We start from the raw sequence: 16,044 nt of genomic DNA, 5'->3' as shown, positions 1-16,044 counted from the left end.
TTTGTATTTTTCATTCCGTATCTTTCCCTATTAAATGTCATTTCAGTTAATGGGGTGACACGCTACCCAAGATACTAAAGTATAATGATTTCTAGATTCTAGATCAGCACTTTTCCCAGAAGACCCCGGTCTGTGATGAGACGAAAGTTTGGAAGGTGATGAGAGACAATTGGGGCTGGATTAAAGAGGAAGAGAAGGAGGGGACTAGATCATATTCTGCAGCCCCATGTAGGACGAGAGAGGAGCTTACACTCAGTGCAAGAGAGGAATAGGTGTGGGAGAGACGCTGGCAGACGGGTATGAGAGACAGGGACATACAGAAGACATCACAGTGTGAAAAGAGAAAAGATGGGAGAACTAAGGAAAAATCTGAACTGACTGAGGAGTTTGAATGGGAATAATTCTAGATTTCTAGAGGCACGGTGGCACAGTCCGTCATTGGGGTCTAGCTCCAAGCATCAGAACAGACAGGATGGAGGGAGCTGTTCCCACAGATATAGTGGAGGCAGGGGGAAGAGAATGAGTAATTTGAGGGAGGAACAAAGAAAAGTGCAGCTGGGTTCAAGAAAAGTCAGAGGAAACGTATAGACGTCTGGAGAAATAAAAAACTGTGCCATTCTAAGATCCCTCAGCTGGCATCCATGACAATCCATTCAGCTCTTACCTTCTGGCTAGTGCTGGTCACCAGCACCTGGGTGGTGAGAGGTCACCCACAGTGTTTGGATTACAAGCCCCCATTTCAGCCCTCAAAACCACTGGCTTTTTGCACAGCTTATTCCTCCTTTGGATGCTGTGATGTAGTTCAGGACAAAGCCATCGCTGACAGGTTCCGCTACATCACTGAGTTTCTGGACCACACTGGGGTCAGCGTCTGTGGAGACTACATCCGGAACATCCTGTGCCAGGTATTGAACCTATCCTGTGACTCTAGTGGTCCTCCTCAGCAGCAATGACCCTTTATGTATCCATTGCTGGGATTTAGTCTTTTTCTTATTCTTTCTCCTATGCCAAGTATGAAAATGGACCCACATGTCATCCTCACTCCTGTTCATACATCCTTTTCTGTTTCTTTTAAAATCCCCTGGCCTCTCTAACCCACCTACCCTGTTAGTCATCCCTCTTATCCCTTTCTGCTTGTTCTTATTCTTAACTCTTTGTTTCCCCTGCTCTTAATGTCCTCTTAAACCAATGTTTTCATGCCATGTATCTTTCTTGCCCACTAGGTCACCATTTTACTGCTCCCATACCTCTCCCGTCTTCTAATATTTTTTTCTGCCACTCAGACCACCTATCACTTCCGTGAACTCTAGATCAAGTTTTATAGACTTGGTTCTTCTACCCTTATCCTGTTTTTCTATTATCTTCCATTCCAAACTTTGTGTCATATCCTTCTTCTCTATCACTACTTCTCTCTGTCATGATTACACTCTGGGTCAAGGTCCATCATATGCTTCGCTCATATCACATATTCCATGGGACCTCTTCAGTCTACTTTCTCTCGGAGACCGCCTTTCTCTCGCTACCTGAATTTCCACAAACCAGACAATTAGCAGCAATGGAAAATGTTGTTCTTGGAGCTCTGAAACCAACATGTTATATTGATGTCCATTGTCTCGTATATATTTGCTTACTGTCTCTACCTTCTTCTGCCTCTCTTGCCCTTTTCCATATTTTTTCTATCCTAACTTCTTGCCTTCTTACCTTGTCTGTTGTCGAAACTCATGTACCTGTCTCTCATGACTTTTGCCCTATGAATCTAAACCTCATTCAGCTAAAGACCCCTCCTTCTCTATTATCCTACTCTCCATTGCCTCTCGAATTCCCCTGCCACTCGCATGTAATATATGTCCTATCCTGTCCTGTCCCAAAAACTGGCCAAAACCAATGGTTTTTTTTTTACCATGTTGACGTCGATTATCTATATAAGTTTGTATTTTGTCTTCCTTTATTTAGGGCCGGGAAGGTCAGTCTAGGTATCCTATAAGTATTGGTGTAAGGTCAAGGTCTAGGTTTATGGACAAATAGTCGAGATATTTCAGAGCTTTTCATGGTCCTCTTATTTATAGTATATGCTATATGTCCTGTTGCAGTCTCATCTTCACCCGTGAGGATTCTTATCCTTCCATGCTGCCTCACCTTTTTTCCTTAGACGTTCACCATCCTTCTCATCCAGCTTCTTCTGCCTCGCCCCCTCCTCCTCCTCCTTTTCCTCTAAAAGAAACCCCATCCCTCTATTTCCTTTCTGAGTGCGAGTGACTCCATCCTGCCTCTTTGACCCCCTCTTGGTCTTGTCCCTCTCCCCTTCCTTTCTGTCCCAGTCACTACACTTTTCTACGCGTCTCTTTGCCGCTTTCGCTCCTACTTTTCCATTCTAGTTGGAAGACTGTGAGACCTTTATTAGACTGTGTATGATGCACCATGTAATGTGGTAATTTTTTGTTGGTTTTATTCAGACACCAGGGATAATTAATGTGCTTCCCCAATTTTCCACTCAGCTTGCCTGCAAATCACAGGCAGGCAGAGTAGATTGTAAGGTTAATATTACAGCTGGCGTCCGGACAGGGAATATTCTGCATGTATGAGAGGAAGCAGTACAAGGCCCCATTGTGGTCTTCAAGGAAACCCCTTGTGAGAGGATGAGAGGGAAGCTATGTCTGAAAGCCAAATATACGTAGAGGCCAGAGACTAGAGAAAGGGGCTGATGGTGGGGGGCATCCCTGCAGGCAATGTGACCACTAACAAGTGTTTATTACCCTGTATTTCCACGATAAGCGCAGGTCCCATAGTCTCTTTCATCGACTCCATGTTTGCCTGCACCTCCAGGAAACACTGTTTATTGGCATTGCTTATTTCCAGCATTTCAGCAATTTCAATTACATCAATATAGGCAAATATAAGAGTCACTTACACCTGTTACATAATTATGCATAGAATACATTGTCTATATGCACATTTAGCAACTTACAAGCAATTAGAAGTAATTTATGTACCATGAAGACAGCCACTGCAGCTGCCATATGTGCCCCTCAAGTAGGTGCCATCTTCCCAATGGGTAGTGTGAACCTGTGACGCCTCCTTCACAAACATGGCAAGGTTTTGCGATTTTCTTCTACATGGGATGGGAATAGAAAATTGCAACCAAGCAGAATTACCTTCTACACACTATGGCCAAAAGTAGATGGACACCTGACCATCACACCTATATGAGGTTGTTGTAGACCCTATTCCAAAACCAAAACCATTAATAGGAATTTGGGCGCTCTTTTGTGGCTATATAACTCTCTACTCTTCTGCGAAGGCTTTCCACTATATTTTGGAGTGTGTTTGTGAAAGATTTTACTTCAGCATCCAAAAGAGCATTTGGGATGTTAGACGAGAAGTTATGGCTTGCAATTAGTGTTCCAAATCATCCCAAAGGTGTTCGATGGGGTTTTGGTCAGGGCTCTAGTTCCTCCACACCAAACTCACCAAACCATGTCTAATTGGACCTCGCTTTGAGCACTGGGGCACAGTCATGCTTGAACAGGAAAGGGTTTGCCCCAAATGGTTACGAATCATACAATTGTGTAAAATGTCTTTGTATGCTGTAGCATTAACATTACCCTTCACTGAAAATAAGGGGCCAAACCCTGAAAAACAACCCCCGACTATTATCCCACCTCTACCAAATGTTACAGTAGGCACTATGCATTCCGGTAGGTAACGTTCCCCGGCATCTGTCAAGTCAGATTACTCCATAAGACTGCCAGATAGTGAGACGTGAATCATCACTCCACAGAACACGTTTCCATTGCTCTAGATTCCCGTCAGCTTGTTTTACACCAGTCCATCCGACACTTGGCGTTGCACACGGTGACCTTAGGCTTCTGTGCAGTTGCTCGACCAATCAAAGCCCATTTCATGAAGCTCCTGACGTATAGTTCTTGTGCTGATGTCACTTCTAGCGTCAGTTTGGGATTTCGCAGTGAGTGATGCAACTGAGAATAGGAAATTTTTACACGCCACGTGTGTCAGCATTTGGGGCCCCCGATTTGTGAAATTGCGTGGTCTACTAGGTGGCTGAGCTATTGTTACTCCTAGACGCTTCCACATTACAATAATAGGACTTACAGGTGACTAGGGCAGATCTTGCAGATCAGAAATTTTACAAATAGACTTGTGGCAAAGGTGGCATCTTATGACAATGCCAGGTTTAATGTCACTGAGCTCTTTAGTACGACCCATACTACTACTAATGTTTGTCTATGGAGATTGCATGGCTGTGTGCTTGATTGTATTCACCTGTTTGCAATGTGTGTAGCTGAAACACCTGTACTGATGGGATTCATATACTTATGGCCATATAATGTATTTTGAGCGGTGTGGGGAGGGGATTGGTGCCTGAATCAACACTTGAAGGTCCTCTTCTTTATGTATTTTCCTGGATATTACTGCTCTAAAATAGAACAATTTAACACTTTTTAGATGTGGTATGCCTATAAGCTCCATTTGAAGATGTTTTATCTGTTTTATCAGGAATGTTCACCCTATGCAGCCCATTTATATGATGCAGAAGATGCCAACACTCCTCTCCGGGACCTCCCTGGTCTATGTGGTAACTACTGTACAGAATTCTGGCTTAGATGCCGATCTACACTGAGCCTGATCATTGAAGACCGGGACCTATCAGATATAGAAAGTGATGTTGTCAAATTCTGCCTTCTCCTGACAATAGATGATGTCAATTACTGTTACCCCAATGTCTTGACCAATGCAGAACTAAACACTGGCCTTGGGTACATGAAGGAGGATGAAGAGGGATGTCTCCAGCTGTGCTTACAAGAAATAGCCAATGGACTACGTAATCCAGTTGCTATGGTGCACGCCAATGATGGAACCCATCGCTTCTTCATAGCTGAGCAAATGGGTTATGTATGGGTCTATCTCCCAAATGGTTCACGAGTGGACAAGCCCTTCCTTAACGTCTCCAAAGCTGTGCTTACGTCCCCCTGGGCAGGAGATGAAAGGGGTTTTCTGGGTATTGCCACCCATCCTTATTTTCGACACAATGGAAAGTTTTATGTTTACTACTCTATCTATGCAAAGAAGGAGGAGAGGATACGAATTTCTGAGTTCCATGTATCTACTGAAGACCTGAACATGGCGGATCACAGATCTGAACGGTATCAGTATAAGGAAAGGGTGGGAGAAGTGTTTTTACACATCAATTCCTCTAAATTGTTATAGTCAGAGACACCAGATGAATATTGCCTGATAGAACCAATTTGAAAGGATCAGGAAACAGTTCTCATGATCACGGTGACCATCAGACAACCCCAGGCAACTAAACTTATGAGAAGTGATTGGCTGCCTTGGAAATTTTCAGGCGACCGCTATAGTTGGAGTTGTCTGGCTGTGCTTCCCAATTCTGCATAACCGTGCCACTCTTGTCCATGGGCTTTGTCTGGTAATGCAGCTTATTCCCATTCAAGTGACTGAGGCTCAGCTGTAATACCAGATGCAGCCTATGTACAAGAGTGGCGCTATTTCTAGAAAAAAAAGCAGACCCTTTTTTTCTCATTTTTGCACGCATAAATGTCAGTGTAAGGCTCTTGAGATAGGCAGATGAAATGTAGTAAATCCAGATTTATAAATGCACAGACAGCAGATATAGTGTTGGAGGGCTAGAGACACATTAGCAGAGATTCATACAGACCATTCTTGTTCTCTATTTCTTTGATATTACCATATACACAAGGAATTTGGCTTTTCAGGCATGAGAATAGCCACAGCTGTGGTATGTCACCAGTCATTTGACCACCATATCAGCGAGCACAGTCATTGTACCCTGTGTTTATCTCATCTGGTATTTGGTGATTGCAGAGTACGGCCTGATTTATTTCTATGGGTAATCCGAGAGGAGGAATGTGACGGAACTGTTTCCATATTAATTGTCTGGCTGGATGTAATATATACTTTGTGGTGAGGAGTCTGCATATACTGAGCAGGAAGGGAGGATGATGGGAGAGCTCAGCATGCACGTACCCAGGGTAGGAATACATTGTACTGCAAAGAAAGCTCTGCACACAACAAAGCATGAAAAAATTCTTTACACATTACTGTTGTATCTCCCTAGATATAAAAAACCTTCCTGTCGCAATGTCTTTTTGCGGTTCGGTTGCTGTAGTAATTGACTGGATTTAGAAAAACCCTGTTCAAACATTGCGGTTAAAAAATACGCGATTTGTGAGGCATGTGATTTCTTAAAACGACAGCTGGCCCTACCACTATTGGATTACTTTCAGCTTTGCCTCTTCGATGGCGAAAATCGGTAGCATACAAAACAGCATGACTAGAAATGTACTTTAATGGGGTTGCTCGCTTTGGGCAATCCCTTTTTGTGTCAATGGTTGCCTGATAATCTGATCAGGGTTTCCCGCTGTTCGTTCCCCCCAACGATAAGTTGGAATATTGGGGTAACCAAGCGCCAAGTGTTCAATTCTACTGCAGCACCACTGCAGGAGAAATGAAGCATTGGATGTGACAGGTCCTCCGGAGCAAGAGATGCTTGGTTTTAGAAAAGGGTCCTGAACATTTGACCCCCTTCTATTAACTTAGAATTCCATAGCATAGTATTAGAAAATTAGTTTCCTAAACTAGAAAACCAATTTAAACTTAAAGCGACCCTCAGGTCCCGCGACAACATTTTAAATATGACAGGTTATATGGCGTAATATTACCTGGTGTCCTCCAGTTGCGCCCATCTGGATCCGCCACTTTCCGGTCCCCTTTGTGTCCAACTTGGCTGTAGCACTTATTAGACTACGAGTCTGAGACACTCCCACTGTTCTCGGATTGGCCAAAGCTGCTCACGTGAGCAGTTCTGGCCTGTCCGAGAACAAAGGGAGTGTCTTAAACTCAGTCTGTGAAGCGCTGTGGCCATTTTGGGACAACACACAGGAACCCCAAAGCAGCGGATCCACAGCAAGGGGGCGCAACTGGAGGACACCAGGTAATATTACTCCATATACCCCATCACTTTTATAATTTTAGCCTGGGACAGGAGGGTCGCTTTAAGTGAAATCATTGCATTTCATCCAAGAGTTTAACAAGACATAATCCATTCCTTGAGCATAGACGGTGGCCCATGACCTAAATAGTATGCAACTACGATAAATTACATAGGATAACCTAATATGTCTACTCCATAGAATTATCATAGAGGTCACAGAGCCGGCATCTAACCACAATGGCGGACAAATCCTGTTTGGAGTAGATGGATATTTGTACATATTTACCGGGGATGGTGGACGAGCTGGAGACCCATTTGGGGAATTTGGGAATGCCCAAAACAAGTAAGTAAAAGTATTTTTCTATTATTAATACTATTATTATTACTATTATTAAACCTATTCGTCATAAGTACCAGAAAACAAGAGTTGGTAGGAGAAATGTAAACATTTTGGTTTCCCTGGTGAAATTACCACTACCTATGCCGGCCATGTACATGAACACAGAGGTATACCTGGGACCTGGTGTATGAGGGGGCTTAACAGCCTATCTGCTATAAAAGGGGAACATACTATAAATAACATGTCACAGTTGGGGACCCCATTACAGATTTTGGATTTTTATATAGAGTTTATGACACTTGTAACCCCCTCAGAGTCTTGTGCTTACACTCAACAGCCACATGCTTCTCTTATGGTTCGCTTCTTATGGAGTAGGCTATTAAAGGATATCCACACACATTGTAGATGTTCTGTCCTCATTTACAGTCATGGAGATGTGTCTATTAACAGGTCCTCTCTCCTGGGCAAAGTTCTACGCATTAACGTGACAGGAAATGACAAGGGCCCACCATACCGCATACCAGTTGACAATCCCTTTCTGCGAGAACGTACAGCAAGGCCTGAGGTCTTCGCCTATGGTGCCAGGAATATGTGGAGATGTTCAGTGGACAGGGGAGATCCAATCACTAGAAAGGGTCGTGGACGCATTATTTGCGGTGATGTAGGCCAGAATAAATTTGAAGAGGTGGATCTCATCCAGAAGGGGGGCAATTATGGCTGGAGAGCAAAGGAAGGGTTCTCTTGTTACGACAAGAAGTTATGTAACAACGCTTCACTTGGTAAGTAACTATAAACTGGATGGTGATCTATATGTTAAATTCGCCTGTATGACATGGATACAAGCATGGAGGCAAGTAAGTTAGAGGGGACTAGGTTTCTAGAATTGTCTGATGTAGACAATTAAAATCAAAGTTATACTGGTGGAACGTATAGACAAAAGCAGGTGGAAATTGGGTGGCCCACCGCTTTTCTCACATGCCAATACAAAATAACCCACCTAAACCAGTCTTCATTTGGAATAGTATACTTAGGTTGAGCTTCATTCTTTTTTTCAATCTTACCATTTTATGTTCCTAATGGAGATCTCTGTAACCTAAATTTTGTACACACCCATGGTATAAGGTGTCTTGCCCCATAGGGAGCTATGTACAGCAGACAAATGGGCCATCTGTGACAGAGCTTAGTGTTAAGGTGCCCATATTCTTATAGCGGCATGCATGTTTACTTCAATGACACCTCTGGCAGCGGCTTATCTCCCACTGTAACAAAGAATCGAGCATGTTGAAATCCAACATGCCGATCCTGCTTTCCCCCAACATCTGTTATCGGGAAAGAGTTGGCTGACTTTCATCTAATGTGTATGGGCACCTTTACTGTGCCTCATATCAGCTCCCTGTGGCTCCAGGTGTGAAAAAAATTTCATGTAATTTTAGAGAAAAAGAGTGCAATGCAGCAATACTGAAGCTTTATAATTTCATAAACAGCCATTCTAGTAGTGGCCACTATTAGAGATCCAACTTAATCCTTCTTGGCCCCAATGCAAAGTCTATTACAAGGCCCTGAACAATCATACTTTATTTATAGTATTGGTTTCCTCACATTTTCCAGGGCCCAGTTGCAATCTCAATCTTTGGATGCCCTATAGTTATGCCCCTGACCACTATTGAGAGAACATGGTACTCACCGATCTTTGAAACGAGGGCCTAGGTGAATGCAGCTTTGGGATTAGGAAAACTAATCTATTAATTGATTTATCTTTTTATCTATTTTTTTCCTCTTTGCTTATATAATACCACATTTTTATGTGGTGTTGTACACTTTTGGTAATGCCTCCAGTGAGTCCCTACCCCCTGTCCCTATTCGGTCTCCCTAAATTGTATTTTGCTGTGTTGATAAAATATTGGTCATATGCAAAGCAGATATAGATGATTGGGGGTTCTTACATTATTATCATTTTTTGGGTGGAGTCTTCCTTTTATCCAAGTCATTTGAGCCTAAGAATCAAAATATCATAGACTATCATTATTGCTTCCGGCTTTGAAGTGTATTGAATGACTGGAGGTATGCCCAGCAGAGTTAGTTGATATTTTCCAGACATGCACACGATTCAATACATATCTCAATGGATCCAACAAAGTCATCTGTGATACACGGAAATATCTTTCCTAAATCTGGGGAAGATTACTCAACTTATCCTCTAGTATCTGAGTGTACAGTACGTCTTGAAACACTGAGCCACATCACTGAGAGGCCCAACATCTGTCTTATCACATGAACATCCTCGTCTTGCAATTCATTAAAGATAAAACAAGAAGGTTGTATACATCAGCACAGCGTTCTCCAACCTGTGACTCACCAGCTGTGGTGTAACTACAACCCCCATTCCCCCCCGATGCTGGAAATTGTAGTTCACAAGGACTGTAGAGACCACTCCATATGTCTATAGCTACTGCTATTTGAATTGAGTTACTCTCAATTCTCACTGTCTTATTTTTTCTATTTCAGATGATATCTTACCAATATTCGTCTATCCCCACTCAATTGGGAAATCAGTTACGGGTGGCTACGTCTATCGGGGATGTCAAATGCCCAATCTTGCAGGTCGTTACATCTTTGGAGACTTTATGAGTGGGTGAGAAGAATTCTAACTATAATTTATAGGATATTGTGCAACTCTACCCTCAAATATTGCTCCTTCCAGTGTTCCCCACATTGCACCAGCAGGGGAACCATGGCCCTTGCTGATCTCATTGTACAATCTGTATCACAATGACTTCAAGGACCCTTAAGGCTTATTTGAAAGAAATGACCCCATATACCTTATTTATATGTGAATACCTACTGGTTGTCCATATATAATTGGGGGACATTTAAGTGGTGCACGTGACATTATAAGCATTTTCTAACTTTGTTACAGACGCCTAATGTCTCTAAGAGAGGACAAGGATGGTAAACAGTGGCACTACACAGAGATCTGTATGGGAGCCGGTCAAACCTGCAACTTCCCCAAACTCATCAACGCCTATTACCCTTATATCATATCATTTGGAGAGGACGAGGCAGGTAACACATTATATAAATATATGGGATATATGAAGGCATAGGAAATAGAGGGAGCGGTCATATGTAATAGTAGGTATTTATCTGTGGAGTATAAGGGAAGGGACATATGTATGTAAAGCAATATGAAGTTATTGCTGTATAGAGTAATAGAGAGAAGTTGGAGGGAGGATATATAAGATATAATGGAAAAGATGGATTTGCAGGAAATGGTCATGATAGGTAGACACTTTTTTGTATGTATCATGGATGTGGTGTGATTGTGGCAGAAGGTGTAATTCAAATGATTAGGTCCCAAGTAGAAATAATATTAATTGTACGATTTTTACAATTCTTATTTGTTAGAAGGGTCCCCTGAAAATAAGCTGATCACAGAATGTCCCGCTGCTGGGACCCCCAACGATCAGCTGTAATCTGCCGGAGAACCTGGCAGCAAGTGTTCAATTCACCTGCAGCGCCACCACAGGTGAAATTAAGCATTACATGGTGCCCATACAAATCAGTAGGCCATCCATCTAATGCACGAACCTTCAAAGGAGGAGACACTCTTAGTATCTGCTCTTCGTATGCTGCTGTTTTTGGAAGAAAGCAGCCATGTTTTTCTAAAGGTGGACAACGAAGCCAATTCTCATGACCAGTCAAGAAATCTTTAGGATCAGTGTGGTGTGTGCTAAATTAGAGATTAGCCAACTTCTTCAAGAAAGCAATTGTAAATCAAAATCATCCACTAGATTTGGTTGGACGAACCTTGTCTTGACCTCAAGATCTTCTTCTAGTTTTTTGAATTTTGACTACTTGGAGGCCATGAACACAATGCAACACTTGTTAGAAAATGAAATATGTTTTAATCTTCAATTATTTCTTTTCTTTGAAGGTGAACTGTACTTTTTGTCCACGGGAACGCCCAGCGCAGCAGTGGCAGCAGGAGTCATGTATAAAATCATAGACCCATCAAAGTAATATTCTACTTATATATTTATTAGTCAATGGTGGAATTAGGGGTGGTATAATAAGGGCGAGAATACAGTGCTTCATGGAGGATGGTTGCACACAGTGTGCCTATGGTTCTGTATTAGGAACCCATATGGACTGCAGTGAGTCGTCCTGCTTAAAGGTTATGTGAGGTCACTGAAATAACCCTTTCTCTTCAGCTCGCTCGTGGGGTAACAGTTAAGGTGCTTTTACACTGGCCTATATTGACCGTAAAAACGAGCGCCGATCAACGAGACAGCTCGTTGATGGCTCAAGGTTTGCTCCTTTCAAAAGGAGCTATGTATGGGGACGAGCGATCCTTACTACGATGGCTCGTCCCCATACATTTCAATCATGTCAGCAGCACGTCTGGGAGACGTGCTGCCGACAACGATAATATTTCTTGTTGCATAAACGTCAGTATCAGCCGATGAAATAGCGTTTTCTCATTCATCGGTTGATCGCTAGCTGTTTTCACAGGGCAATAACCGGGTACGAGCGTTCATATGAAATGGGCCTGACAATTGGCCCGTGTAAAAGGGCCCTTAGTCTGCCTCTTAATGGAATAATAATAAAAAATCCCCTATATGACTTATTGGAAAATGTGCCTGTGATTACCACAATCCTGACCTTCTCCATCTTCTTTGAATAAATGGAAGGAAATTGTTCACCCTTCAGAAGGTGCAGGGCAGACAGAAGTCTAAGCAACCATGGGTGTTATGCATCACCACTGACTGTCTGGCCTTGGGGGAAGTTTTTATTTAAAAAATCTTGGGTACATGAATCATACAAATACATTTATTTCTCCTGAGAGGTCTTCTCATTTGTCTTCACAGAAGAGCTACTCCAGGCAAATGTGCACTTAATCCTCGATCTGTCCCTGTCAAAGAAAAACTGGTGGATTTCTATCCAAAACAAAGTGAGTAATGGTCTGTAGGACAAAATCCAGACACAGGCGCAGCCATGCATGCGTTTGTCTTGTGTATAAGAAATTGACTTTCGGGATCTGGTGACAAAGGTAAATGTAATTCCAGTCTAGTACAGATTGTTCATTTTGGATGATACTTTTCCTTCGCCTGTGTGGCTGTAGGGTGGACAGAGATACTGGACGCCAGTTTTTGAATTTTGAGACCATGAAAAAAAAAATGTAGTTGGTTTAAAAAAAAAAAACGAAGGCAAAACTGAATGAGTGGGGGGGGGGCCTAAATTATGATAAAGCCAGCGACATGTCAATTATATTTAGTATGAATACCTTGTTACGTCAATTAGGGTGCATGGCAAGCAGGAGGTTGTCTTAAGTTGTAAATTGGGCAAAAGACATCTATAGAGTGATCAAAAAATATATGATCGAATTTTAAGGTGCCGCCTAATTTGTTTTACCGACCATAACATCACCTGGTAACTCTTTGTTCTCCACAGAACTTATTCTAAAGTCCAAAACTATGACAACCGAATTTACTCCAACCTCAAGCTCATCCAGATTGCATGATACAACCAGATTTAGCACAACGTTAGCACCGGACTTTACTGTCACATTTCCAGCAAGCACCACATACAGGAGAATGACTACCCCTGCATATATTACAGCCGCCCCTGTCCCTAAGCCAACAACTCCAAGAAAAGGCTTAACACCAGTCCCAAAGATGGAGAAAAGTTTAACTATGGCCAAGAAAGGAGGAAAGGTTACTGTGACTTCACGGCCTATAAGTCAATGGATTCCCACCAAAGGTTGGCAAAGTGAATTAAAAGATGTCTTCTCCACCACCAAAGGAAGATCACACTCAACCTTCACTCCCAAGCAGGGAACGTCAAAATCAAGATACATGCCCCACCCAAAGGTCACATCACCAGCTCCTACAAGAAGAACCGAAGCAGGAAGCAAAACCATAGGCAAGAGAGGCCATGGGGTTAAGCGAGTAAAGAAGAAAGTCTTGAAGAAGCAAAAAGTAAAGGTCTTAAAGAAAATCAAACATGGGACAGTCCGTCTGGTTAATGAGGATAAACAACCTGACAGAGGAAGGGTGGAAATTCACATCAATGGAGAATGGGGGACAGTCTGCAATGACAGATTTGACAGCAAGGCTGGTTATGTGGTGTGCAAGCAGTTGGGTTACCCCTATGTATTGAAGGTGGCCAGAAGAGCAGAATTCGGGGAGGGCAAGGGGCTGAGAATTCTGCTGGATGAGGTGAAATGTCAAGGTTGGGAGAGATCACTTTTGGAGTGCCGAAGATCGAAAATTGGAGAACATGACTGTGCCCATGATGAGGATGTTGGGGTGGTGTGCGGGATGGAGGATAGATACTTGGATAAGGATCTACCAACATAGGCAATAACTTTCTTGGTTTTCTGATACTTCAAGAACATTCAGAAGAACAAAAACATAATTTGTTGCATTTTTTTCCTCCAAACCCAATATTACCCATCTGCTCCTTGTATGAAGGTTTTGTTTCATAGGAATCCAATTTTCTAAACTAGTACAATAGGATGAGTTAAAGTGGCTGTCTCATCACAGACACCTCCGTTCATATGGGAGCCGGCTCCCAACCCCACAGCAAATAGCTTATTTTGATGGGGAAGCCTCAGACAGCCATTTTCCCTACAGCACCTACTGCAGGGGAAATGTAGTATTACATGGCGGCCATTCTAATGAATGGCCGTCTATGTAGTACATTGACAGCTCGTGTTCACCAGATAGAGGCGTCTATATCCTTTAAGATTGCACATGGACAGATGGCGTCTATATCCTTTAAGATTGCATATGGACATATGGTTTAAAGGAGTTGTCTTCACAAGACAACTCCTTTAAACATCTTCATGAACCAGAGGTTCGACCATGGATAGGTCATTAGAGTAGGTGGAAGCTGCGCTTTACACAGGTGTCATGATAGTGCCACCTATTTGAAGGTGGTAAATGTCCTCAGCTGGGCTTAGGACAACTCTACAATTAGTACCACAGTCCCATTGGGGTAAATACAGTATAAGTGAATGTCATGCGGCCGGTCTGCAGCTCGTCTTTCTTGTCCATCTGCTGGACCAGTGTCTTTGTTGCTTTTTGCAGATTACAGCTGAAATATCTGTGGCACCCAAACCTCTGACCCTCACGTCACGTCATGCACACTCCGCTCAGTTCAGACTTGCTGGAGGAAAGGTACAAATGACTCAGCTGTTCTTATAGTCTGTAGCTGGAGTGTCACACGTCAGCTGTCCGGTATTCACACTCAGCACTTCATGATTGCACCACTGGATGTTGTTGTGAAATTGTCCTCATGGTGTAATAAAAGCCGAATTGTTAGCTGAAAAATTGGAGCAGTAATTGTTTTATTTGACCTATCCCCCACTGACCCCTTACAATCACATAGTATTAACTGCAAATAGTTAAAAGGGTTAACCCACTACTAGGCTATGCCAACACTTACTGATCAATGGGGTTCGACTGCCAGGACCCCCAGCGATTCTTAGATTGAATGGGCCACAACGCTAGATAACCATGCGGCTCTTTCACTGATGTCTCCTGCACAGCGGTGATCCCGACCGTCCGCTGTGCAGGAGAACTGCCACACAATCCCTTTCGGTTGAATGGCCCATTGTTCCTTTGTTCTCTTGATCCAAGATGGAAAAACACTGTTAACTTCAAAGATGCAGCAGATGTGAGTTTGTCATTTGGCATAATGTTCTGTAGTATTGTGACATGATAGGCTGGGATGTCTGACACATAAAAACGGATAACAATAGGGTTTGCGGAATATAGTCATTGCATGTGTCTCAATAAATAGTTGATTCTGCAAATCAATGACTTTGTTATAGCATTTTGAAGAGCTGGCAAAGGGCTATAACCAGCTGGCCAGAGGAATTATTTGAAGCCCAGTTTAAGTGTCCTTTGAGTCAATGGGGTCCGTTGGGCATCGGTGGTATCCATCATACCAATAAATTCAGTGCTGTACTCATGCAGACCTTGTTCATACAGAGCAGATTTTGCAGTGGCATGTATATCATAGAGGCAGTGAGGCCTGTGATGGGAGGGAGCCTGAAAATGAACTGTTCTCTCGCTTTCATAGCAGCTACCTTTAACCGCCACTAGGGGGAGCTCACTGCATACGATGCCCCTATACAGATATATTACGAAAATACGGGAATCAGCACAGAATTTTGGACCTAAAATCAAAGGTCGAGTACAAATGGTGGAGCTCTCAATTGGGAACCAATTTATCTGCTTCCTCCTGTATTTGGACCAGACAGCAGAAATGACCAGGGAGCGGAGAGCAGTCAGTATTATGTGCAGAATACATACGTGGGGAAGGGGGAGGTGAAGCTTCTGCTAATAGTTGCAGTGAAGTGACGTCCGAGACACGAAGACGTAATTTTGGCATTTTCTCCGGTACAACCCAGTAACCAGCATCCATTGTGTTATTTCCTATTGCGTTAACCTCTTGGCGCAAAATGCCCCCTTTATTATACGGACTGTCCACAAATTGGCTCCCACTTGTGGTAGCAGAAAGGATTTCATCATCTAACCCTGCTTTTTGTGAATGGCTCATCGGGGTGGGGGGGGGGGGGTGGTTCAGGTACTAGGAATTCCCCCCTGGTGCACCCCTGAATAGCGACACCTATCTATGAAAACAACATGGCACAATATTAAATGAGCTAGTAATATTTATTTAACAAACGTAATACATAGACACA

At 42.9% G+C, this 16,044-nt stretch overlaps 1 protein-coding gene across 1 annotated transcript; it reads left to right on the top strand.

The window, feature by feature from the left end:
- The first annotated feature begins 448 nt into the window (after window positions 1-448).
- LOC142658823 (HHIP-like protein 1) lies at window positions 449-14,941 on the top strand. The gene is made up of 9 exons (XM_075834434.1): window positions 449-905; window positions 4,516-5,162; window positions 7,191-7,334; window positions 7,782-8,110; window positions 9,837-9,963; window positions 10,249-10,394; window positions 11,266-11,347; window positions 12,200-12,282; window positions 12,783-14,941. The coding sequence occupies exons 1-9, from the start codon at window positions 642-644 to the stop codon at window positions 13,688-13,690; spliced, it is 2,730 nt and encodes a 909-aa protein (XP_075690549.1). The 5' UTR covers window positions 449-641; the 3' UTR covers window positions 13,691-14,941.
- Window positions 14,942-16,044: the final 1,103 nt, after the last annotated feature.

This window comes from Rhinoderma darwinii, chromosome 8 (assembly GCF_050947455.1).
Source record: "Rhinoderma darwinii isolate aRhiDar2 chromosome 8, aRhiDar2.hap1, whole genome shotgun sequence".
In the NCBI taxonomy this organism is placed as follows: domain Eukaryota; kingdom Metazoa; phylum Chordata; class Amphibia; order Anura; family Rhinodermatidae; genus Rhinoderma; species Rhinoderma darwinii.
Note: the sequence above shows the minus strand (reverse complement) of the source record. Positions and strands in the feature narration are given on the sequence as shown.